This window comes from Pristiophorus japonicus, unplaced genomic scaffold (assembly GCF_044704955.1).
Source record: "Pristiophorus japonicus isolate sPriJap1 unplaced genomic scaffold, sPriJap1.hap1 HAP1_SCAFFOLD_223, whole genome shotgun sequence".
Classification (NCBI taxonomy): Eukaryota; Metazoa; Chordata; class Chondrichthyes; family Pristiophoridae; genus Pristiophorus; species Pristiophorus japonicus.
The window spans coordinates 1,106,115-1,132,571 of NW_027251940.1; the positions used below are offsets into that span (position 1 = coordinate 1,106,115).

At 54.3% G+C, this 26,457-nt stretch overlaps 1 protein-coding gene across 1 annotated transcript; it reads right to left on the bottom strand.

The window, feature by feature from the left end:
- LOC139245576 (matrix metalloproteinase-17-like) lies at positions 1-26,181 on the bottom strand (the record flags this gene model as incomplete). The annotated part of the gene is made up of 6 exons (XM_070871191.1): positions 1-332; positions 7,051-7,302; positions 14,997-15,149; positions 20,253-20,335; positions 22,800-22,899; positions 26,005-26,181. Coding segments are annotated over 6 exons (1,097 nt in total), but the record flags the coding sequence as incomplete, so codon positions are not given.
- Between the last annotated feature and the right edge of the window lie 276 nt (positions 26,182-26,457).

Consider the following 26,457-nt stretch of genomic DNA (forward strand, 5'->3'; position numbering starts at 1 on the left):
TCACACAAAGCCGGCGAGCGGCAGGGCCTTCACAATGGCGGCCAGCACGATCGGGAAAAGCGCTCCGCGTCGGGACCCGAGGCGGCAGCCATTGCCGCACAGGCAGGGCTCGCCCTCCCACCCCGCCCCCTCCCCGCGGAGGCCGGGCCGGCCCTCGGCTCGCCCCCCGCCCCTCTCCTCCCCACCTCCCCCGCCGGCAACGTCCTCTCCCGCCGCCGTCTGCTCACAACCCATCCAGCGTTGGCCCGCCGCACGCGGGTAGCCCGCCGACCGATCACCGTCCTCTGCCGTGTAACGCCAGCAGTCGCGGCCGCTGAAGAAATAAACGCCGCCTGTCCGCGGGTTGGGTGGGTGGTGCGGGAGGGAGGAGAACGATAGGGTAAAGGTTAACAAGCTGCATTGTCATCGCGCCTTTATTGTCGTTAAACGTCGCAACGCGCTCCGCAGCCGCGTCAGAAAAACAAGACAGATGAATGTTGACGTCCCACGGCAAACAGTTTGGCAGACCCGACGGGGCGTAATGTTTTGGAAAGTGCGAGGTTCTGCATGTTTGGCAGAACGGATGCAGTCAGGCAGAGTCAGCGCGGTTTTATGAAAGGGGGAAATCGCGTTGGACAAATTTGCTGGAGCTCTTTGAGGCTGTAACGAACAGGGTGGATAAAGGGGGAACCAGTGGATGTGGTGTATTTGGACTTCCAGAAGGCGTTTGACAAGGTGCCACGTAAAAGGTTACTGCACAAGATAAAAGGATCACGGGGGTTGGGGGTAATATATTAACATGGATAGAGGATTGGCTAACGAACAGAAAACAGGGATAAATGGTTCACTCTCTGGTTGGCAAGTGGGGTGCCGCAGGGATCAGTGCTGGGACCCCAACTATTTACAGTCTATATTAACGACTTGGAAGAAGGGACTGAGTGTAACGTAGACAAGTTTGCTGACGATACAACGATGGGAGGAAAAGCAATGTGTGAGGAGGACACAAAAAAATCTGCAAAAGGACATAGACAGGCAAAGTGAGTGGGCAAAAATTTGACAGATGGAGTGTAATGTTGGAAAGTGTGAGGTCATGCTCTCTGGCAGAAAAAATTCGGAGAGCAAGTTATTATTTAAGTGGAGAAAGATTGGAAAGTGCCACAGTACAGCGGGACCTGGGGGTTACTTGTGCATGAAACACAAAAGGTTAGTATGGAGGTACAGCAAGTGATCAGGAAGGCCAATGGTATCTTGGTCTTTATTGCAAAGGGGATGGAGTATAAAAGCAGGGAAGTCTTGCTACAGTTATACAGGGTATTGGTGAGGCCACACCTGGAGTACTGCGTGCAGTTTTGGTCTCCATATTTACGAAAGGATATACTTGCTTTGGAGGCAGTTCAGAGAAGGTTCACTCGGTTGATTCCGGGGATGAGGGGGTTGACTTATGAGGAAAGGTTGAGGAGGTTGGGCCTCTACTCATTGGAATTCAGAAGAATGAGAGGTGATCTTATCGAAACGTATGAGATTATGAGGGGGCTTGACAAGGTGGATGCAGAGAGGATGTTCCCGCTGATGGGGGAGACTAGAACTAGGGGGCATGGTCTTAGAATAAGGGCCCGCCCATTTAAAACTGAGATGAGGAGGAATTTCTTCTCTCAGAGGGTTGTAAATCTGTGGAATTCGCTGCCTCAGAGAGCTGTGGAGGCTGGGACATTGAATATATTTAAGATAGAGATAGACAGTTTCTTAACCGATAAGGGGATAAGGGGGCGAGCAGGGAAGTGGAGCTGAGTCCATGATCGGATCAGCCATGATCGTATTAAATGGAGGAGCAGGCTCGAGGGGCCGTATGGCCTACTCCTGCTCCTATTTCTTATGTTCTTACAAGGAGAAATTAAGGCAGGTAACGAAAAGCTTGGTCAAAATGGTAAGTTTTAAGGGACGTCTTGAAGGAGGACAGAGAGGTCGAGAGGCGGAGAGGTTTCGGGAGTGGGGTCCCCCAAGAACAACTCCTGTCTACACAACGTCTTGTGCACAGTAACACAACTTTGACACCGAGCCACGTGATGGGATATTAGGGCAGGTGACCAAAAGGTCGGTCAGTGAGGTAGGTTTTAGAAGCGTCTTAAACAGGCAGAGAGATAGAGAGAGAGAGAGAGAGAGACGGAGAGGTTTATTGAGGTTACTGGAGGACATATCGTGGAATAACTCCCAACAAAAATATATTCCAGTGCGGAGGAAAGGGTATAAAAGAAAAGATAGCCGTCCCGTGGCTAACTCAAGAAATAAAGGACGGTATCCAATTAAAAACAAGGGCATACAAAGCGGCCAAAACTAGTGGGAGGACAGAAGATTGGGAAGTTTTTAAAAGCCAGCAAAGAATGACTAAAAGAATGATTAAGAAAGGGAAGATAGACTATGAAAGTAAACTAGCACAAAATATAAAAACAGATAGCAAGAGTTTCTACAGGTATATAAAAAGGAAAAGAGTGGCTAAAGTAAATGTTGGTCCCTTAGAGGACGAGACCGGGGAATTAGTAATGGGGAACATGCAGATGGCAGAAACTCTGAACAAATATTTTGTATCAGTCTTTACGATAGAGGACAATAAAAATATCTCAACAGTGGATATTCAAGGGTCAAATGAGGGGGAGGAACTCAACACAATCACAATCACTAAGGAGGTGGTACTCAGTAAGATAATGGGACTAAGATAAATCCCCTGGACCTGATAGCTTGCATCAAAAAGCAGGAAACTATAGACCAGTTAGCCTAACATCTGTGGTCGGGAAAATGTTGGAGTCCATTATTAAAGAAGCAGTAGCAGGATATTTGGAAAAGCAAAATTCGGTCAGGCAGAGTCAGCATGGATTTATGAAGGGTAAATCATGTTTGACAAATTTGCTGGAATTCTTTGAGGATGTAACGAACAGGGTGGATAAAGGGGAACCAGTGGATGTGGTGTATTTGGATTTCCAGAAGTTATTTGACAAGGTGCCACATAAAAGGTTACCGCACAAGATAAAAGTTCACGGGGTTGGGGGTAATATATTAGCATGGGTAGAGGATTGGCTAACTAACAGAGAACAGAGAGTCGGGATAAATGGTTCATTCTCTGGTTGACAAACAGTAACTAGTGGTGTGCTGCAGGGATCAGTGCTGGGACCCCAACTATTTACAATCTATATTAACGACTTGGAAGAAGGGACTGAGTGTAATGTAGCCAAGTTTGCTGATGATACAAAGTTGGGAGGAAAAGCAATGTGTGAGGAGGACACAAAAAATCTGCAAAAGGACATAGACAGGCTAAGTGAGTGGGCAAAAACTTGGCAGATGGAGTATAATGTTGGAAAGTGTGAGGTCATGCACTTTGGCAGAAAAAAATCAAAGAGCAAGTGATTATTTAAATGTTGAAAGATTGCAAAGTGCTGCAGTACAGCGGGACCTGGGGGTTACTTGTGCATGAAACACAAAAGGTTAGTATGCAGGTGCAGCAAGTGATCAGGAAGGCCAATGGAATCTTGGCCTTTATTGTAAAGGGAATAGAGTATAAAAGCAGGGAAGTCTTGCTACAGTTATACAGGGTATTGGTGAGGCCACACCTGGAGTACTGCGTGCAGTTTTGGTCTCCATATTTACGAAAGGATATACTTGCTTTGGAGGCAGTCCAGAGAAGGTTCACTCGGTTGATTCCGGAGATGAGGGGGTTGACTTAAGAGGAAAGGTTGAGGAGGTTGGGCCTCTACTCATTGGAATTCAGAAGAATGAGAGAAACGTCCAAGATTATGAGGGGGCTCGACAAGGTGGATGCAGAGAGGATGTTCCCACTGATGGGGGTGACTAGAACTAGGGGGCATGGTCTTAGAATAAGGGGCCGCCCATTTAAAACTGAGATGAGGAGGAATTTCTTCTCGGAGGGTTGTAAATCTGTGGAATTCGCTGCCTCAGAGAGCTGTGGAAGCCGGGACATTGAATATATTTAAGACAGAGATAGACAGTTTCTTAACCGATAAGGGGATAAGGGAGCGGGCGGGGAAGTGGAGCTGAGTCCATGATCGGATCAGCCATGATCGTATTAAATGGCGGAGCAGGCTCGAGGGGCCGTATGGCCTACTCCTGCTCCTATTTCTTATCTTATGTTTTTAAGTATAAGAGAGACCTACTCTGGGCTGCCATCTCTCTCTCTCTCTCTCTCTCCCCTCTTCTATGTCTGCTGGCAACGTACAAGGACTGAGCACTCCATCGGAGACAGAGAGAAGAAATCGCCAGAGAGCCTTGCTACTTCGATTGGGATGTTGACCTTGAAGACCCAGAAGACACGCCTCATCGGGAGCAGCAGTGAGTAAGCCAGAGGGGTAATTGTTGAGCATATAACCCAGCCCACACATCTTTAAGACCACCGCATAGTGTGAAAGGATCGACTGGGACTGTATTCACTGGAGTTTAGAAGAATGAGAGGGGATCTGATTGAAAGGTATAAAATTCTGACGGGGTTGGACAGACTGGATGTGGGGAGGATGTTTCCCCGGGGGCTGGGAAGTCTAGAACAAGGGGTCACACAGTCTCAGGATACGGGGTAGGAAATTTAGGAGCGAGATGAGAAGAAATGTTTTCACTCAGAGGGTGGTGAACCTGTGGAATTCTCTACCACAGGAGGCTGTGGAGGCCATGTCACTGAATATATTTAAGCGGGAGACAGATAGATTTCTAGACACAAAAGGCATCAAGGGGTATGGGGAGAAAGCGGGAATATGGTGTTGAGATAGAGGAGCAGCCATGATCATATTGAATGGTGGTGCAGGCTCGAAGGGCCGAATGGCCTACTCCTGCTCCTGTTTTCCATGTTTCCATGCTCGACAGATCCAATGGTGCAATTTTAAATCCGAGCAGGGGTGTTTTAGATGTGAGTACTTCGCGTTAGGGGCCTGTTTAGACGGGGCAGACTGTGTGTTACATAAGAACATGAGAAATAGGAGCAGGAGCAGGCCATAAGGCACCTCGAGCCTGCTCCGCCATTCAATACGATCATGGCTGATCCGAACATGGACTCAGCTCCACTTCCCTGCCCGCTCCCCATAACTCCTTATCCCCCCATCGCTCAAGAAATTTCTATTTCGGTTTTAAATTTATTTAATGACCCAGCCTCCACTGCTCTCTGAGGCAGCGAATTCCACAGATTTACAACCCTCTGAGAGAAGAAATTCCTCCTCATCTCAGTTTTAAATGGGTGGCCCCTTATTCTAAGACCATGCCCCCTAGTTCTAGTCTCCCCCATCAGTGGAAACATCCTCTCTGCATCCACCTTGTCGAGCCCCCTCATAATCTTATACGTTTCTCTAAGATCACCTCTCATTCTTCTGAATTCCAATGAGTAGAGGCCCAACCTCCTCAACCTTTCCTCATATGTGAGATCCACTTTGGTGGCAAAAACAGGAAGGCAGAATATTATCTGAATGGTGGCAGATTAGGAAAAGGGGAGGTGCAACGAGACCTGGGTGTCATGGTACATCAGTCATTGAAAGTTGGCACGCAGGTACAGCAGGCGGTGAAGAAGGCAAATGGCATGTTAGCCTTCATAGCGAGGGGATTTGAGTATAGGAGCAGGGAGGTCTTACTGCAGTTGTACAGGGCCTTGGTGAGGCCACACCTTGAATATTGTACACAGTTTTGGTCTCCTAATCTGAGGAAGGACATTCTTGCTATTGAGGGAGTGCAGCGAAGGTTCACCAGACTGATTCCCGGGATGGCTGCACTGTCATATGAAGAAAGACTGGATCGACTGGGCTTATATTCACTGGAATTTAGAAGAATGAGAGGGGATCTCATAGAGACATATAAAATTCTGACGGGATTGGACAGGTTAGATGCAGAAAGAATGTTCCCGATGTTGGGGACATCCAGAACCAGGGGTCACACAGTCTAAGGATAAGGGGTAAGCCATTTAGGACCGAGATGAGGAGAAACTTCTTCATTAGAGAATCGTGAACCTGTGGAATTCTCTACCACAGAAAGTTGTTGAGGCCAGTTCGTTGGATATATTCAAAAGGGAGTTAGATATGGCCCTTATGGCTAAAGGGATCAAGGGGTATGGAGAGAAAGCTGGAATGGGGTACTAAAGTTGCAAAAATGATCAGCCATGATCACATTGAATGGCGGTGCAGGCTCGAAGGGCTGAATGGCCTACTCCTGTACCTATTTTCGATGTTTCTATGTTTCTTCCCCGGTTTATTTTGACGCCAGACAGGGATGTACAATTGTTGAAGTTCATCCGTGTGATCTTTAAATGTTTGCCATTGCCTATCCACCGTCAACCTTCAAGTATCATTCGCCAGTCTATTCTAGCCAATTCATGTCTCATACCATCGAAGTTACCTTTCCTTAAGTTCAGGACCCGAGTCTCTGAATTAACTGTGTCACTCTCCCTCTTAATGAAGAATTCTACCATATTATGGTCACTCTTCCCCAAAAGGGGCCTCGCACAACAAGATTGCTAATTAGTCCTCTCTCGTTACACATCACCCACTCTCGGATGGCCAGCTCTCCAGTTGGTTCCTCGACATATTGGTGTAGAAAACCATCCCTTATACACTCCAGGAAATCCTCCTCCACCGCATTGCTACCAGTTTGGTTAGCCCCATCTATATGTTGATTAAAGTCACCCATGATAACTGCCGTACCTTTATTGCACGCGTCCCTAATTTCCTGTTTGATGCCATCCCCAACCTCACTACTCCTGTTACGACGAGTGTTGTGCTGTGTGAGATTGTCTTACACCGTCAGGGTGCGTTTCACTGGTTGCAGGTGTGAGCTGTAACTTGAATAAAAGCATTGCGATGGTGGGGACTGAAGCGATCTGTCGATGACAGTATGTTACTGTTCAGCACAACACTGTTCAGTCCCGGGGTCTCGAACTATTGTGAGAGAGGTGATTCGAAACCACCAGGGACAAAACGACTTACAACCCCCACTGAGAGAGTAGGCGCTTACTGACCCTATAGCGCCTGTTCAAAAAAAAAAAGGCGGGCAACATCGACCCCTTTGGACACGACAGGGTGCGGGGCAAACTGGACTCACCGTCACTCCAACTCATCGCGGCGTCGATCTCCCGCGGCAAGTCCCTCCAGGGCCAGGTCTGCGAGGGGTAGCCGGGTTCCAAGCGCCTCTCCGCCTCATCGTAGCGCCACAGCTGGCCGTCCTTCAGGAAGTAGGTCTGCCCCTCCCGGCTGAAGGCCGCCTCGACTCCCCCGTCCGGCAGACCAAAGTCGGAGACGGGCCGAGGGTAACCTTCCTCGGCCCGGTTATCTTTGAACAGCCAGTACTGGCTCCCTGTGGCGTGGGACAGGGGACATAGCGGGTGTCGCGGGTTAGACCAGGGGGGAGCATACTTTGGCAGAAAAATTCAAGAGCAAGTTATTAGTTAAATGGAGAAAGATTGCAAAGTGCCCGCAGTACAGCGGGACCTGGGGGTTACTTGTGCATGAAACACAAAAGGTTAGTATGCAGGTACAGCAAGTGATCAGGAAGGGCCAATGGTATCTTGGCCTTTATTGCAAAGGGGGATGGAGTATAAAAGCAGGGAAGTCTTGCTACAGTTATACAGGGTATTGGTGAGGCCACACCTGGAGTACTGCGTGCAGTTTTGGTTACGAAAGGATACACTGGCTTTGGAGGCAGCTCAGAGAAGGTTCACTCGGTTGACTCCGGAGATGAGGGGGTTGACTTATGAGGAAAGATTCCCTCTCATTCTTCTAAATTGCAGTGCACATAAGCCTAGTCGATCCAATCTTTCTTCATACGTCAGTCCTGCCATCCCGGGAATCAGTCTGGTGAACCTTCGCTGCACTTCCTCAATAGCAAGAATGTCGTTCCTCAAGTTAGGAGACCAAAACTGTACACAATATTCCAGGTGTGGTCTCACCAAGGCCCTATACAATTGTACAAGGTTCAGTAGGTTGGGCCTCTACTCATTGGAGTTCAGAAGAATGAGAGGTGATCTTATCGAAACGTATAAGATTATGAGGGGGCTCGACAAGGTGGATGCAGAGAGGATGTTTCCACTGATGGGGGAGACTAGAACTAGGGGGCATGATCTTAGAATAAGGGGCCGCCCATTTAAAACTGAGATGAGGAGGAATTTCTTCTCTCAGAGGGTTGTAAATCTGTGGAATTCGCTGCCTCAGAGAGCTGTGGAAGCCGGGACATTGAATAAATTTAAGACAGATATAGACAGTTTCTTAACCGATAAGGGAATAAGGCGGCAGGCAGGGAAGTGGAGCTGTGTCCATGATCGGATCAGCCATGATCATATTAAATGGCGGAGCAGGCTCGAGGGGCCGTATGGCCTACTCCTGCTCCTATTTCTTATATTTTATAACTGTGATATCCTGAGACACAGCTACACAAACGCAGACATACAACTTGCAAGATGGCCGCTAACAGAACAGTGATCACATGCCTAATTGTTATTCACAAGCAAGCGCTCTACTCGGAACTCCTTCACGGCAAGCGAGCCAAAAGTGGACAGAGGAAACGTTACAGGGACCACCCTCAAAGCCTCCCTGATAAAGTGCAACATCCCCACCGACACCTGGGAGTTCCTGGGCCAAAGACCAGTCCGCCCGGAGTGGAGGAAGTGCATCCGGGAGGGCGCTGAGCACCTCGAGTCTCGTCGCCGAGAGCGTGCAGAAACCAAGCGCAGGCAGCGGAAGGAGCGTGCAGCAAACCAGTCCCACCCTCCCCTTCCCTCAACGTCTGTCTGTCCCACCTGTGACAGGGACTGTGGTTCCCGTATTGGACTGTTCAGTCACCCAAGGACTCGTGTTAAGAGTGGAAGCAAGTCTTCCTCGATCCCGAGGGACTGGCCATGTTGGTCACGTTATTCACAATATATATAAATGATTGTGAGGAGGAAACCAAATGTAATATTTCCTAGTTTGCTGACAACACAAAACTAGGTGGGATTGTGATTTGTGAGGAGGATGCAAAGAGGCTGCAATGCAGTTTAGGTAGGTTGAGTGAGTGGGCAAACACATGGCATATGCAATATAAGAACATAAGAAATAGGAGTGCAGACATTTCAAGGGGTTGTGGGGTTGGAGGAGGTTACAGAGATAGGGAGGGGTGTAGGGGCTGGAGGGGGTTACAGAGATAGGGAGGGGTGTAGGGGCTGGAGTGGGTTACATAGATAGGGAGGGGTGTAGAGGCTGGAGGACTTTACAGAGATAGGGAGGGGTGTAGGGGCTTGAGGAGGTTACAGAGATAGGGAGTGGTGTATGGGCTGGAGGAGGTTACAGAGATAGGGAGTGGTGTAGGGACTGGAGGAGGTTACTGAGATAGGGAGGGGTGTAGGGGCTGGAGGAGGGTACAGAGATAGGGAGTGGTGTAGGGACTGGAGGAGGTTACAGAGAAAGGGAGGGGTGTAGGGGCTGGAGGAGGTTACAGAGAAAGAGAGGGGTGTAGGGGCTGGAGGAGGTTACAGAGATAGGGAGTGGTGTAGGGACTGGAGGAGGTTACAGAGAAAGAGAGGGGTATAGGGGCTGGAGGAGGTTACAGAGATAGGGAGGGGTGTAGGGGCTGGAGGGGGTTACAGAGATAGGGAGGGGTGTAGGGCTGGAGGGGGTGACAGAGATAGGGAGGGGTGTAGGGGCTGGAGGAGGTTACAGAGATAGGGAGGGGTGTAGGGGCTGGAGGAGGTTACAGAGATAGGGAGGGGTGTAGGGGCTGGAGGAGGTTACAGAGAAAGAGAGGGGTGTAGGGGCTGGAGGAGGTTACAGAGATAGGGAGTGTTGTAGGGACTGGAGGAGGTTACAGAGATAGGGAGGGGTGTAGGGGCTGGAGGAGGTTACAGAGAAAGAGAGGGGTGTAGGGGCTGGAGGTGGTTACAGAGATAGGGAGTGGTGTAGGGACTGGAGGAGGTTACAGAGATAGGGAGGGGTGTAGGGGCTGGAGGAGGTTACAGAGATAGGGAGGGGTGTAGGGGCTGGAGGAGGTGACAAAGATTAGGGAGGTGTGTAGGGGTTGGAGGAGGTTACAGAGATAGGGAGGGGTGTAGGGGCTGGAGGAGGTTACAGAGATAGGGAGGGGTGTAGGGGCTGGAGGAGGTTACAGAGATAGGGAGTGGTGTAGGGACTGGAGGAGGTTACAGAGATAGGGAGTGGTGTAGGGACTGGAGGAGGTTACAGAGATAGGGAGGGGTGTAGGGGCTGGAGGAGGTTACAGAGAAAGAGAGGGGTGTAGGGGCTGGAGGAGGTTACAGAGATAGGGAGGGGTGTAGGGACTGGAGGAGGTTACAGAGATAGGGAGGGGTGTAGGGGCTGGAGGAGGTTACAGAGAAAAAGAGGGGTGTAGGGGCTGGAGGTGGTTACAGAGATAGGGAGTGGTGTAGGGACTGGAGGAGGTTACAGAGATAGGGAGGGGTGTAGGGACTGGAGGAGGTTACAGAGAAAGAGAGGGGTGTAGGGGCTGGAGGTGGTTACAGAGATAGGGAGTGGTGTAGGGACTGGAGGAGGTTACAGAGATAGGGAGGGGTGTAGGGGCTGGAGGAGGTTACAGAGATAGGGAGGGGTGTAGGGGCTGGAGGAGGTGACAGAGATTAGGGAGGTGTGTAGGGGTCGGAGGAGGTTACAGAGATAGGGAGGGGTGTAGGGGCTGGAGGAGGTTACAGAGATAGGGAGGGGTGTAGGGGCTGGAGGAGGTTACAGCGATAGGGAGGGGTGTAGGGGCTGGAGGAGATTACAGAGATTAGGGAGGTGTGTAGAGGTTGGAGGAGGTTACAGAGATAGGGAGGCGTGTAGGGCTGGAGGAGATTACAGAGCTAGGGAGGGGTGTCGAGACTGGAGCAGGTTACAGAGATAGGGAGGGGTGTAGGGGCTGGAGGAGGTTACAGAGATAGGGAGTGGTGTAGGGGCTGGAGGAGGTTACAGAGAAAGAGAGGGGTGTAGGGGCTGCAGGAGGTTACAGAGATAGGGAGGGGTGTAGGGGCTGGAGGAGGTTACAGAGATAGGGAGGGGTGTAGGGGCTGGAGGAGGTGACAGAGATTAGGGAGGTGTGTAGGGGTTGGAGGAGTTTACAGAGATAGGGAGGCGTGTAGGGGCTGGAGGAGGTTACAGAGATAGGGAGGGGTGTAGGGGCTGGAGGAGGTTACAGAGATAGGGAGGGGTGTAGGGGCTGGAGGAGATTACAGAGATTAGGGAGGTGTGTAGAGGTTGGAGGAGGTTACAGAGATAGGGAGGTGTGTAGGGCTGGAGGAGATTACAGAGCTAGGGAGGGGTGTCGAGACTGGAGCAGGTTACAGAGATAGGGAGGGGTGTAGGGGCTGGAGGAGGTTACAGAGAAAGAGAGGGGTGTAGGGGCTGGAGGTGGTTACAGAGATAGGGAGTGGTGTAGGGACTGGAGGAGGTTACAGAGATAGGGAGGGGTGTAGGGGCTGGAGGAGGTTACAGAGATAGGGAGGGGTGTAGGGGCTGGAGGAGGTGACAGAGATTAGGGAGGTGTGTAGGGGTTGGAGGAGGTTACAGAGATAGGGAGGGGTGTAGGGGCTGGAGGAGGTTACAGAGATAGGGAGGGGTGTAGGGGCTGGAGGAGGTTACAGAGATAGGGAGGGGTGTAGGGGCTGGAGAGGGTTACAGAGATAGGGAGGTGTGTAGAGGTTGGAGGAGGTTACAGAGATAGGGAGGCGTGTAGGGCTGGAGGAGATTACAGAGATTAGGGAGGTGTGTAGAGGTTGGAGGAGGTTATAGAGATAGGGAGGCGTGTAGGGCTGGAGGAGATTACAGAGCTAGGGAGGGGTGTCGAGACTGGAGCAGGTTACAGAGATAGGGAGGGGTGTAGGGGCTGGAGGAGGTTACAGAGAAAGCGAGGGGTGTAGGGGCTGGAGGTGGTTACAGAGATAGGGAGTGGTGTAGGGACTGGAGGAGGTTACAGAGATAGGGAGGGGTGTAGGGGCTGGAGGAGGTTACAGAGATAGGGAGGGGTGTAGGGGCTGGAGGAGGTGACAGAGATTAGGGAGGTGTGTAGGGGTTGGAGGAGGTTACAGAGATAGGGAGGGGTGTAGGGGCTGGAGGAGGTTACAGAGATAGGGAGGGGTGTAGGGGCTGGAGGAGGTTACAGAGATAGGGAGGGGTGTAGGGGCTGGAGGAGATTACAGAGATTAGGGAGGTGTGTAGAGGTTGGAGGAGGTTACAGAGATAGGGAGGCGTGTAGGGCTGGAGGAGATTACAGAGCTAGGGAGGGGTGTCGAGACTGGAGCAGGTTACAGAGATAGGGAGAGTTGTAGGGGCTGGAGGAGGTTACAGATAAAGAGAGGGGTGTAGGGGCTGGAGGAGGTTACATAGATAGGGAGGGGTGTAGGCGCTGGAGGAGGTTACAGAGATAGGGAGGGGTGTAGGAGCTGGAGGAGGTTACAGAGATAGGGAGGGGTGTAGGAGCTCGTGGAGGTTGCAGAGATAGGGAGGGGTGTATGGGCTGGAGGAGGTTACAGAGATGGGAATTTGTAGGGGCTGGAGGAGGTTACAGATATAGGGAGGGGTGTAGTGGCTGGAGGAGATTACAGAGATAGGGAGGGGTGTAGGGACTGGAGGAGATTACAGAGATAGGGAGGGGTGTAGGGACTGGAGGAGATTACAGAGATAGGGAGGGGTGTAGGGGCTGGAGGATGTTACAGAGATAGGGAGGGGTGTAGTGGCTGGAGGAGGTTACAGAGATAGGGAGGGGTTGTGGGGCAGGAGGAGGTTACAGATATAGGGAGGGGTGTAGGGGCTGGAGGAGGTTACAGAGATAGGGAGGGGTGTAGGGGCTGGAGGAGGTTACAGAGATAGGGAGGGGTGTAGGGGCTGGAGGAGGTTACAGAGATAGGGAGGGGTGTAGGGGCTGGAGGAGGTTACAGAGATAGGGAGGGGTTGTGGGGCTGGAGGAGGTTACAGAGATAGGGAGGGGTTGTGGGGCTGGAGGAGGTTACAGAGATAGGGAGGGGTTGTGGGGCTGGAGGAGGTTACAGAGATAGGGAGGGGCGAGGAGGGATTTGAAAATAAAGGTGGAGAATTTTGAACTCAAGGCCTTGCTTAATCGGGAGCCAATGTAGGTCAGCGAGCACGGGGGATGATGGATGAGCAGCATTGAAGAGGTCAACTGGACTGGACGTCACCAAGGTCCAGATCGGTGATTGGAGCGTGGGGCAGGTACGGTGAGGTTGGGGGCGAACGAGCAGCGAGAGATCGCGGAGCGACGTGTGATCGGGGCCCGGGAGAGGCGCGAGTTCGGGACCCAGAAGAGCTGAAGGGGCCCAGGGGCAGCACATGGCCCAGCCCACACTGCGCGCACTGGGTCCCATGCAGCAGAGCTGGTCTCCAGTCGTCTTGGTCAACCCTTGCCACTGGACCCAGACCTGGCTCTGTCAAGCCCGTGTGGTGGCTGGTGTTCAACGGCCAACCCCACGTTAAAACAATCCACCCACAGGCATCTTCCACCCTTCAGGATGTAGCTCAGGATCTGGAATATGAAGTCCTTCATTGAAACACCTGTGAACTCATTGAACTCATCCCTTCTTGTTGTGAAAACAGGTCCTCCTCCGAGAAGAAGAAGAAGTCACCCACTCGGTGGAGTAGTCCACCAGACTCTCACACGTACGCAGAAACGTCGGAAAATACCGTCATAGAACTTACAGCACGGGAGGAGGCCATTTCGGCCCATCGTGTCCGCGCCGGCCGACCAAGAGCTACCCAGCCTAATCCCACTTTCCAGCTCTCGGTCCGTAGCCCTGTCGGTTACGGCACTTCAAGTGCACATCCAAGTACTTGTTAAATGTGGTGAGGGTTTCTGCCTCTACCACCCTTTCAGGCAGTGAGTTCCAGACCACCAGACCCCCAGATCCCAGACTCCCAGACCACCAGACCCCCAGATCCAAGACACTCAGATCCCAGACCCCAGACTCCAGACCCCCAGATCCCAGACCCACAGATCCGAGACCCCCCAGATCCCAGATTCCAGATTGCAGACCCTCAGATCCCAGACACCCAGATCTCCTGATCTCCAGACCCCCAGATCCTAGACGCCCAGACACCCAGATCCCAGACCCCCAGATCCCAGACCCCCAGACCTCCAGATTCCAGACCCCCAGACCCCCATATCCCAGACCCCCAGATCCCCAGACCCCCAGATCCCAGACCCTCAGATCACAGACCCCCAGATCCTAGACCCCCAGACCCCAGACTCTTATACCCCCAGACCCCAGACACCCAGACACAAGGCCCCAGACACAAGGCCCCAGACACAAGGCCCCAGACCCTCAGACACAAGGCCCCAGACACAAGGCCCTAGACACAAGGCCCAGAACCCCACACACAAGGCCCTAGACACAAGGCCCTAGACACAAGCCCCCAGACACAAGGCCCCAGAACCCCAGACACAAGGCCCCAGACACAAGGCCCCAGAATCCTAGACACAAAGCCCCAGACACAAGGCCCAAGACACAAGGCCCCAGAACCCTAGACACAAAGCCCCAGACACAAGGCCCCAGACACAAGGCCCCAGAACCCCAGACACAAGGCCCCAGACACAAGGCCCCAGACACAAGGCCTCAGACACCAGGCCCCAGAACCCCAGACACAAGGCCCCAAACACAAGGCCCCAGAACCCAAGATACAAGGCCCCAGACACAAGGCCTCAGACACAAGGCCCCAGAACCCCAGACACAAGGCCCCAGACACAAGGCCCAGACACAAGGCCCCAGAACCCAGACCCCCAGACACTAGCCCCAGACACAAGGCCCCATACACAAGGCCCCAAACACAAGCCCCCAGAACCCCAGACACAAGGCCCTAGAACCCGAGACACAAGGCCTCAGTCACAAGGCCCAGACACAAGGCCCCAGACACAAGGCCCCAGAACCCAGACCCCCAGATACAAGGCCCTAGAACCCCAGACACAAGGCCCCAGATCCCAGACCTCTAGACACAAGCCCCCAGACACAATACCCCAGACCCCCCCCCCCCAGGCCCCTCGACCCCAGGTTTTCGGGCCCTCACCTGTGAAGAAGACGATCTTGTGGTCGGCTGCCCGCTCGTACACGGCGTCCACGCGGTCGAGGTTGCCGGGCAACCCCCGCCAGAAGCGGCTGAGGCGCGCGGGGCGGAGGGAGGCCAGGTGTCCGGAGTGGGTGAGACGCCAGAAATACCGCCCTGGAACACAAACAACAAACCTGCAGCGAGAAGCACGTCGAGGGGGGTGGGGGGGGGGGGGTGTGGAACCAGCTCAATCAGCACTAGGCCGGGAACGGAGCCTGGGCCTTTCCTGCTCTGTGTGTGTGGGGGGGGAACTCGGTCCCTCACCCCGGGTGTGTGAGATCAGGCTCACTCAGTACTAGGCCGGGAACGGAGCCTGGGCCTTTCCTGCTCTGTGTGTGTGGGGCGGTGTGTGGGGCTCAGTACCACACCAGGTGTGAGATCAGGCTAACCCAGGGCTCATCATCATAGGCGGTCCCTTGAACGAGAATGACTTGCTTCCCCATGGGTTCGTAGATGTTTCAATGAAGGACTCAATATTCCAGTCCTGGTCGAGGACGCTAACGTTGGTGCGTCTGCCCTCCCAGGGGATTTGCAGGATCTTGCGGAGACATCATTAGTGGTATCTCTCCAGCGACTTGAGCTGTCTGCTGTACATGGTCCATGTCTCTGAGCCATACAGGAGGGCGGGTATCACTACAGCCACGTAGACCATGAGCATCGAAGCACTGACCACACTCGACCAGCTCCGCTGGGCAGGGCCACAATGTCCGCATGCCCCAGACACGAGACTCCCCAAAGCAAGCGCTCTACTCGGGAACTCCTTCACGGCAAGCGAGCCAAAGGTGGGCAGAGGAAACGTTACAAGGGACCACCCTCAAAGCCTCCCTGATAAAGTGCAACATCCCCACCGACACCTGGGAGTCCCTGGGCCAAAGACCAGTCCGTCCGGAGTGGAGGAAGTGCATCCGGGAGGGCGCTGAGCACCTCGAGTCTCGTCGCCGAGAGCGTGCAGAGACCAAGCGCAGGCAGCGGAAGGAGCGTGCGGCAAACCAGTCCCACCCTCCCCTTCCCTCAACGTCTATCTGTCCCACCCTCCCCTTCCCTCAACGTCTGTCTGTCCCACCCTCCCCTTCCCTCAACGTCTGTCTGTCCCACCCTCCCCTTCCCTCAACGTCTATCTGTCCCACCCTCCCCTTCCCTCAACGTCTGTCTGTCCCACCCTCCCCTTCCCTCAACATCTGTCTGTCCCACCCTCCCCTTCCCTCAACGTCTATCTGTCCCACCCTCCCCTTCCCTCAACGTCTATCTGTCCCACCTGTGACAGGGACTGTGGTTCCCGTATTGGACTGTTCAGCCACCTAAGGACTCATTTTTAGAGTGGAAGCAAGTCTTCCTCGATTCCGAGGGGCTGCCCATGTGATGATTATTCTAGTCCTGACCTCCAGGGGTGGAAGATGCCCGTGCGTGGATTTTTTTAACGTGGGGTGGCTGTTGCACACCAGCCACCACACGGGCTTGACAGAGCGAGGTCTGGGTCCAGTGGCAAGGGTTACATAAGAACATAAGAACATAAGAATTAGGAACAGGAGTAGGCCATCTAGCCCCTCGAGCCTGCTCCGTCATTCAACAAGATCATGGCTGATCTGGCCGTGGACTCAGCTCCACTTACCCGCCCTCTCCCCGTAACCCTTAATTCCCTTATTGGTTAAAAATCTATCTATCTGTGTCTTGAATACATTCAATGAGCTAGCCTCAACTGCTTCCTTGGGCAGAGAATTCCACAGATTCACAACCCTCTGGGAGAAGAAATTCCTTCTCAACTGGGTTTTAAATTGGCTCCCCCGTATTTTGAGGCTGTGCCCCCTAGTTCTAGTCTCCCCGACCAGTGGAAAAACAACCTCTCCGCCTCTATCTTGTCTATCCCTTTCATTATTTTAAATGTTTCTATAAGATCACCCCTCATCCTTCTGAACTCCAATGAGTAAAGATCCAGTCTACTCAATCTATCATCATAAGGTAACCCCCTCATCTCCGGAATCAGCCGAGTGAATCGTCTCTGTACCCCCTCCAAAGCCAGTATATCCTTCCTTAAGTCAGGTGACCAAAACTGCACGCAGTACTCCAGGTGCGGCCTCACCAATACCCTGTACAGTTGCAGCAGGACCTCCCTGCTTTTGTACTCCATCCCTCTCGCAATGAAGGCCAACATTCCATTCATCTTCCTGATTCCCTGCTGCACCTGCAAACTAACTTTTTGGGATTCATGCACAAGGACCCCCAGGTCCCTCTGCACCTCAGCATGTTGTAATTTCTCCCCATTCAAATAATATTCCCTTTTACTGTTTTTTTTCCCAAGGTGGATGACCTCACACTTTCTGACATTGTATTCCATCTGCCAAACCTTAGCCCATTCGCTTAACCTATCTAAATCTCCTTGTAGCCTCTCTGTGTCCTCTACACAACCCGCTTTCCCACTAATCTCTGTGTCATCTGCAAATTTTGTTACACTACACTCTGTCCCCTCTTCCAGATCATCTATGTATATTGTAAACAGTTGTGGTCCCAGCACCGATCCCTGTGGCACACCACTAACCACCCGAAAGGACCCATTTATCCCGACTCTCTGCTTTCTGTTAGCCAGCCAATTCTCTATCCATGCTAATACATTTCCACTGACCCCGCGTACCTCTATCTTCTGCAGTAACCTTTTGTGTGGCACCTTATCGAATGCCTTTTGGAAATCTAAATACACCACATCCATCGGTACACCTCTATCCACCATGCTCGTTATATCCTCAAAGAATTCCAGTAAATTAGTTAAACATGATTTCCCCTTCATGAATCCATGCTGCGTCTGCTTGATTGCACTATTCCTATCTAGATGTCCCGCTATTTCTTCCTTAATGATAGTTTCAAGCAAGGGTTAACCAGGGCAACTGGAGACCTGCTCTGCTGCACGGACCTAGTATCGCAGTGTGGGCTGGGCCCGTGCTGCCCCTGGGCCCCTCGCCTCTTCTGGGCCCCATACCCTCATTCGCCGCTCCTCCGCCCCGATCTCTCGCCGTTCCTCCGTCCCCGATCTCTCGCTCCTCCGCCCCGATCTCTCGCCGTTCCTCCGTCCCCGATCTCTCGCTCCTCCGCCCCGATCTCTCCCCGCTCCTCCGCCCCCGATCTCTCGCCGTTCCTCCGTCCCCGATCTCTCGCTCCTCCGCCCCCGATCTCTCGCCGCTCCTCCGCCCCGATCTCTCCCCGCTCCTCCGTCCCCGATCTCTCGCCGCTCCTCCGTCCCGATCTCTCGCCGTTCCTCCGTCCCCGATCTCTCGCTCCTCCGCCCCGATCTCTCCCCGCTCCTCCGCCCCCGATCTCTCGCCGCTCCTCCGCCCCGATCTCTCCCCGCTCCTCCGTCCCCGATCTCTCGCCGCTCCTCCGTCCCGATCTCTCCCCGCTCCTCCGTCCCCGATCTCTCCCCGCTCCTCCGTCCCCGATCTCTCGCCGCTCCTCCGTCCCCGATCTCTCGCCGCTCCTCCGCCCCGATCTCTCGCCGCTCCTCCGCCCGATCTCTCGCCGCTCCTCCGCCCCGATCTCTCGCCGCTCCTCCGTCCCGATCTCTCGCCGCTCCTCCGCCCCCGATCTCTCGCCGCTCCTCCGCCCCCGATCTCTCGCCGCTCCTCCGCCCCGATCTCTCGCCGCTCCTCCGCCCCGATCTCTCGCCGCTCCTCCGCCCCGATCTCTCGCCGCTCCTCAGCCCCGATCTCTCGCCGTTCCTCCGTCCCCGATCTCTCGCCGCTCCTCCGCCCCGATCTCTCGCCGCTCCTCCGTCCCCGATCTCTCACCGCTCCTCCGTCCCCGATCTCTCGCCACTCCTCAGCCCCGATCTCTCGCCGTTCCTCCGTCCCCGATCTCTCGCCGCTCCTCCGCCCCGATCTCTCGCCGCTCCTCCGCCCCGATCTCTCGCCACTCCTCAGCCCCGATCTCTCGCCGTTCCTCCGTCCCCGATCTCTCGCCACTCCTCAGCCCCGATCTCTCGCCGCTCCTCCGCCGTACCAGGGCCCCACCGATGTTCCTGCCCATGTTCCAAACAGCGACCTGGGTCCTGGTGACATCACTGTGTGTGTGTGTGGGCTTCAGTACCTCATCATCATCATCATAGACAGTCCCTCGGAATCGAGGAAGACTTGCTTCCACTCTTAACACGAGTCCTTAGGTGGCTGAACAGTCCAATACGGGAACCACAGTCCCTGTCACAGGTGGGACAGACAGACGCTGAGGGAAGGGGAGGGTGGGACTGGTTTGCCGCACGCTCCTTCCGCTGCCTGCGCTTGGTCTCTGCACGCTCTCGGCGACGAGACTCGAGTTGCTCAGCGCCCTCCCGGATGCACTTCCTCCACTCCGGGCGGACAGGTCTTTGGCCCAGGGACTCCCAGGTGTCGGTGGGGATGTTGCACTTTATCAGGGAGGCTTTGAGGGTGTCCCTTGTAACGTTTCCTCTGCCCACCTTTGGCTCGCTTGCCGTGAAGGAGTTCCGAGTAGAGCGCTTGCTTTGGGGAGTCTCGTGTCTGGGCCATGCGGACAATGTGGCCCTGCCCAGCGGAGCTGGTCGAGTGTGGTCAGTGCTTCGATGCTGGGGATGTTGGCCTGGTCGAGGACGCTAACGTTGGTACGTCTGTCCTCCCGGGGGATTTGCAGGATCTTGCGGAGACTTCGTTGGTGGTATTTCTCCAGCGACTTGAGGTGTCTACTGTACATGGTCCATGTCTCTGAGCCATACAGGAGGGCGGGTATCACTACAGCCCTGTAGACCATGAGCTCGGTGGTAGGTTTGAGGGCCTGGTCTTCAAACACTCTTTTCCTCAGGCGGCCGAAGGCTGCACTGACGCACTGGAGGCGGTGTTGGATCTCGTCGACAATGTCTGCCCTTGTTGATAGGAGGCTCCCAAGGTATGGGAAATGGTCCAGGGCCGCACTGGCTGTGAGAACAGGCTAACTTTCCACAGGCCGGGGATTGAGGCTGGGACTTTCCTACCCTGTGTGTGTATGTGTGTGTGTGTGTGTGTCCGGGCGTGAGATCCCATGAGGATTAGGATTGACCGAAACGCCCACCCGAGTGGAATAGCTTGCCGCCACTTGGCGGTGCATGTGGTCTCGGTCAAGACATGGTTTGAGGGCGGTTTGAGAGCCAGTTATCCACACCGTCAGGAGAGAGGAGGTGGGGGATGGAGGAGGTGGCAGGAAGACCCCCAGCTGGCTGGCGGAACTGAGGCCAAGTCAGACGCCTACCTTTGAAGAAAAATGTCTCGCCCCGGATTTGAGCCACGGCATCGAAGGAGGTTCTACATCGATCGGGGCTCTGGTCACCCGGCCTGGGAGGGGCAGACATCCAGAGCGAAAACTCTGTTAGATACAAGAGAGGACCACTGCCCCGCATCCCCACCCTCTCCCCAATCCCCCAACCCACCCTCTCCCGATGTCCCCCAACCCATGTTCTCCACATATCCCCCAACCCCACGCTCTCCCCATATCCCCCAACCCCACCGTCTCCCCATATCCCTCAACCCACGTATTGCCCAATCCCCCAACCCACCCTCTCCCGATATCCCCCAACCCACGTTCTCCCCATATCCCCCAAACCCACCCTCTCCCCATATTCTCCAATCCCACCCTCTCCCCATATCCCCCAACCCCACCCTCTCCCCATATTCCCCAACCCACCCTCTCCCCATATCCCCCAGCCCACCCTCTCCCCATATCCCCCAATCCCACCCTCTCCCCAATCCCCCAACCCACCGTCTCCCCATATCCCCCAATCTTCTCCCCAATCCCCCAACCCACCCTCTCCCCATATCCCCCAACTCACCTTCTCCCCATATCCCCCAATCTTCTCCCCAATCCCCCAACCCACCCTCTCCCCATATCCCCCAACTCACCTTCTCCCCATATCCCCCAACCCAACCCTCTCCCCATATCCCCCAACCCACCCTCTCCCCATATCCCCCAACCCACCCTCTCCCATATCCCCCAACCCCACCCTCTCCCCATATTCCCCAACCCACCCTCTCCCCATATCCCCCAGCCCACCCTCTCCCCATATCCCCCAATCCCACCCTCTCCCCAATCCCCCAACCCACCGTCTCCCCATATCCCCCAATCTTCTCCCCATATCCGCCAACTCACCTTCTCCCCATATCCCCCAACCCAACCCTCTCCCCATATCCCCCAACCCACCCTCTCCCCATATCCCCCAACCCACCCTCTCCCATATCCCCCAACCCACCTTCTCCCCATATCCCCCAACCCACCCTCTCCCCATATCCCCCAACCCACCCTCTCCCCATATCCCCCAACCCACCCTCTCCCCATATCCCCCAACCCACCCTCTCCCATATCCCCCAACCCACCTTCTCCCCATATCCCCCAACCCACCCTCTCCCATATCCCCCAACCCACCCTCTCCCATATCCCCCAACCTACCCTCTCGCATATCCCCCAACCCACCCTCTCCCCATATCCCCCAACCCACCCTCTCCCATATCCCCCAACCCCACCCTCTCCCCATATTCCCCAACCCACCCTCTCCCCATATCCCCCAGCCCACCCTCTCCCCATATCCCCCAATCCCACCCTCTCCCCAATCCCCCAACCCACCGTCTCCCCATATCCCCCAATCTTCTCCCCATATCCGCCAACTCACCTTCTCCCCATATCCCCCAACCCACCCTCTCCCCATATCCCCCAACCCACCCTCTCCCATATCCCCCAACCCACCTTCTCCCCATATCCCCCAACCCACCCTCTCCCCATATCCCCCAACCCACCCTCTCCCCATATCCCCCAACCCACCCTCTCCCCATATCTCCCAACCCACCCTCTCGCATATCCCCCAACCCACCCTCTCCCCATATCCCCAACCCACCCCGAGTGACTGTCACGTCTGTAAGAATCGACGTAAACATCGACAGCATCAGCGTAGGCAATTTTGGACTTTGAGTTTTGGATCTGGCTTTTCCATATTTTCTGTTACTGCAGAACAGCATGTCTTGGGTCAGGCCCAGACTTAAGAACATAAGAAATAGGAGCAGGAGTAGGCCATATGGCCCCTCGAGCCTGCTCCGCCATTTAATGCGATCATGGCTGATCCGATCATGGACTCAGCTCCACTTCCCTGCTCGCCCCCTTATCCTCTTATCGGTTAAGAAACTGTCTATCTCTGTCTTAAATATATTCAGTGTTCCAGCTTCCACAGCTCTCTGAGGCAGCGAATTCCACAGATTTACAACCCTCTGAGAGAAGAAATTCCTCCTCGTCTCAGTTTTAAATGGGTGGCCCCTTATTCTAAGACCATGCCCCCTAGTTCTAGTCTCCCCCATCAGTGGAAACATCCTCTCTGCATCCACCTTGTCAAGCCCCCTCATAATCTTATACGTTTCCATAAGATCACCTCTCATTCTTCTGAATTCCAATGAGTAGAGGCCCAACCTCCTCAACCTTTCCTCATAAGTCAACCCCCCTCATCTCCGGAATCAACCGAGTGAACCTTCTCTGAACTGCCTCCAAAGCAAGTGTATCCTTTCGTAAATATGGAGACCAAAACTGCACGCAGTACTCCAGGTGTGGCCTCACCAATACCCTGTATAACTGGAGCAAGACTTCCCTGCTTTTATACTCCATCCCCTTTGCAATAAAGGCCAAGATACCATTGGCCTTCCTGATCACTTGCTGTACCTGCATACTAACCTTTTGTGTTTCATGCACAAGTACCCCCAGGTCCCACTGTACTGCGGCACTTTGCAATCGTTCTCCATTTAAACATCCCCTGCAGCTTCTCACCTGATGGATGGACGTCTCCCGGGAGACTCAGGCAACGAGGGGAATCGGGACGGTTCGATTCCGTGCTCCAGCCCCGTGTCATCTGGAGAGTTCCTCGAGCCTGGCCAAGAAACAAAGGGAGACACAAATTAAACTGCTTAATTTGCCACCTTCAACACTCACTCCCTCCACCACCGGCGCCCCCTGGCTGCAGTGTGTACCATCTACAAGATGCACCGCGGCAACTCGCCAAGGCTTCTTCGGCAGCACCTCCCAAACCCACGACCTCTACCGCCTAGAAGGACAAGGGCAGCAGGTCCATGGGAAGACCACCACCTCCACGTTCCCCTCCCAGTCACACACCATCCCGACTTGGGAATATATCGGCCGTTCCTTCATCGTGGCTGGGTCACAATCCCGGAACTCCCTCCCTAACAGCACTGTGGGAGCACCTTCACCACACGGGACTGCAGCGGATCAAGAAGGCGGCTCACCACCACCTTCTCAAGGGGCAATTAGGTACGGGCAATAAATGCCGGCCCACATCCCAGGAACGAATTAAAAACCAATAAAGCCCAGCTTAGCCAGGGCTGATCCCTGGTGGCAGGGAGAGCTGGTCAGGACAGAGCCAGGCTCCAAACAGGCTCGCTAGGCCCAGAACCTGGGCCTTTGGTTCCTCGTTCTGCCCTCATCTTCGGCTGGAGGTCACAGGATCCATTCATCCATCGTAACCTCACTGTGACCTCACCATAACCTCACCGTGACCTCACTGTGACCTCACCATAACCTCACCGTGACTTCACAATAACCTCATCGTGACCTCACCATAACCTCACGTGACCTCACTATGACATCACCATCACCTCACTGTGACCTCACCGTGACCTCACTGTGACATCACCATAACCTCAACGTGACCTCACCATAACCGCATCGTGACCTCACTGTGACATCACCATCAGCTCACTGTGACCTCACCATAACCTCACTGTGACCTCACCATAACCTCACCGTGAATTCACTGTGACCACACTGTGACATCACCATAACCTCACTGTGACCTCACCGTAACCTCACCGTGATCTCTGTGACCTCACTGTGACATCACCATAACTTCACTGTGACCTCATGCCGAACTCATCGTGACCTCACTGTAACCTCACTATGACCTCACCCTGACCTCACCATAAACTCACCGTGACCTCACCGTAACCTCACTGTGACACACTGAAACCTCATCATGACCTCACCCTGACCTCACCGTGAACTCATCGTGACTCACCCTAGCCTCACCCTGACCTCACCCTAGCCTCACCCTGACCTCACCCTGACCTCGCCCTAGCCTCACCCTGACCTCACCCTGACCTCACCGTGACCTCACCGGAAGTGCGTCGGAAATTCCGCTCCCCAAAAGTGGGAGAAGCTCCGGGGAAATTCAAGGCCGACTCTGGGCCTCTCTGTCGCAGTTCCTGCTCGCCGCCCAGTCCCTCTCTCCTCCGCGGTGTAGCCCCCGAGCAGGGAGCGGCGATTGGCTATGTGGCCATGGAAGGCATCACAGCGAGACACAACCCATTCTCACTCACACTCCCCACCAACGTTCAATTCACTCCCTCTCTCCACTCCATTCTCTCACTCCCTCTCTCCCCTCATTCTCTCACTTCGCCTCCTCTCCCCATCCATTCTCTCACTCCCTCTCTCTCTATCCATTCTCCCACTTCTTCTCTCCTCCCCTTCCATTATCTAACTCCCTCCCTCTCTCTTTCCCTCTCTCCTCCCCTCCCATCTCTCTCTATTTGTCTCCATTCTATCACTCTCTCTCTCTATTCTCTCACTCCTTCCCTCTCTTTCATTCTGTATCCATTCCCTCACTCCCTCTGTCCTTTCTCTCTCCATTTCTATCTCTCCATCCATTTCTTCTCTCTCTCCATTCTCTCACCCTCTCTCTCCATTCCCTGTCTCTGTTCTCTCCAACCATCTCTCTCACTCTCTCTCTCCAGTCTCTCTCTCTCTCTCTCTCCAGTCTCTCCCTCTATCTCTCTCTGTCTCTCTCTCTCTCACTCCCTCCTTCACTCTCTCTCCCTCTCCAGTCTCACACTCCCTCCTTCACTCTCTCTCTCTCTCTCTCTCTCTCCAGTCTCTCCCTCTATCTCTCTCTCCGTTTTCTCTCTCTGTCTCTCTCTCTCTCTCACTCCCTCCTTCACTCCCTCTCCCTCTCCAGTCTCACACTCCCTCCTTCACTCTCTCTCTCTCTCTCTCGCTCCAGTCTCTCTCTCTCTCTCTCTCTCCAGTCTCTCCCTCTATCTCTCTCTCCGTTCTCTCTCTCTGTCTTTCTCTCTCTCTCTCTCACTCCATCCTTCACTCTCTCTCCCTCTTCAGTCTCACACTCCCTCCTTCACTCTCTCTCTCTCCAGTCACTCTCTCTCTCTCTCCAGTCTCACACTCCTTCCTTCACTCTCTCTCTCTCTCTTCCTCCAGTCTCTCTCTCTCTCTCTCACTCCCTCCTTCACTCCCTCTCCCTCTCCAGTCTCACACTCCCTCCTTCACTCTCTCTCTCTCCAGTCACTCTCCCTCCCTCTCTAGTCTCACACTCCCTCCTTCACTCTCTCTCTCTCTCTCTCTCCAGTCACTCTCTCTCCCTCTCCAGTCTCACACTCCCTCCTTCACTCTCTCTCCCTCTCCAGTCTCACACTCCCTCCTTCTCTCTCTCTCCCTCCAGTCTCTCCCTCGATTTCTCTCTGTCTCTCTCTCTCCCTCCTTCACTCTCTCCCCCTCTCCAGCCTCACACTCCCTCCTTCACTCTCACTCCCTCTCCAGTCTCACACTCCCCCCTTCACTCTATCCCTCTCTCTTTCTCCGGTCTCTCTCTCTCACTCTCCCTCTCTCATTCGCTCTCCAGTCTCTTCCTCTATCTCTCTCTGTCTCTCTCACTCCCTCCTTCACTCTCTCTCCGTCTCCAGTCTCACACTCCCTCCTTCTCTCTCTCTCTCTTTCTCCAGTCTCTCTCTCTCTCACTCTCCCTCTCTCTTTCTCGCTCAGCCTCCCTCTCTCTCTCTCAGTTCTCTCCACTCCTTCTCCCCCTCCAATTCCCGGTGCTGGAAACCTCACCCCCCCCCTGACCATTCGGACGTCAGCCGCGACCCGGTGCGGAACTCCCCCGCTGCCCCCGGAGGTGGGGAGGACCAGCGGGCCGGGTTGGGCGGCGATTCCCCGCCCCCTCGGCCCTTACCGTAGAGCCGCTCGATCTCACTCCGATCATCGGGCTGCAGGCGGTACTGCAGGGGGTCCCCCACCGGACCCTGGTAATAGGGGCGCATAATGGAGGTCTTCGAGGCCGTGTGGGAAAGCCCAAGGGCGTGGCCAAATTCGTGGACCGCCACGGTGAACAGATCAGTTCCCCGGTCAGCTGGAGAGAGTGAAGGGGCAATGAAAGAGTTATCACATGCTTCAACATCATCATCATCATCGGCAGCCCCTCGGAATCGAGGAAGACTTGCTTCCACTCTTAACATGAGTCCTTAGGTGACTGAACAGTCCAATACGAGAACCACAGTCCCTGTCACAGGTGGGACAGATAGACGTTGAATAAAGGGGAGGGTGGGACAGATAGACGTTGAGGGAAGGGGAGGGTGGGACAGATAGACGTTGAGGGAAGGGGAGGGTGGGACAGACAGACGTTGAG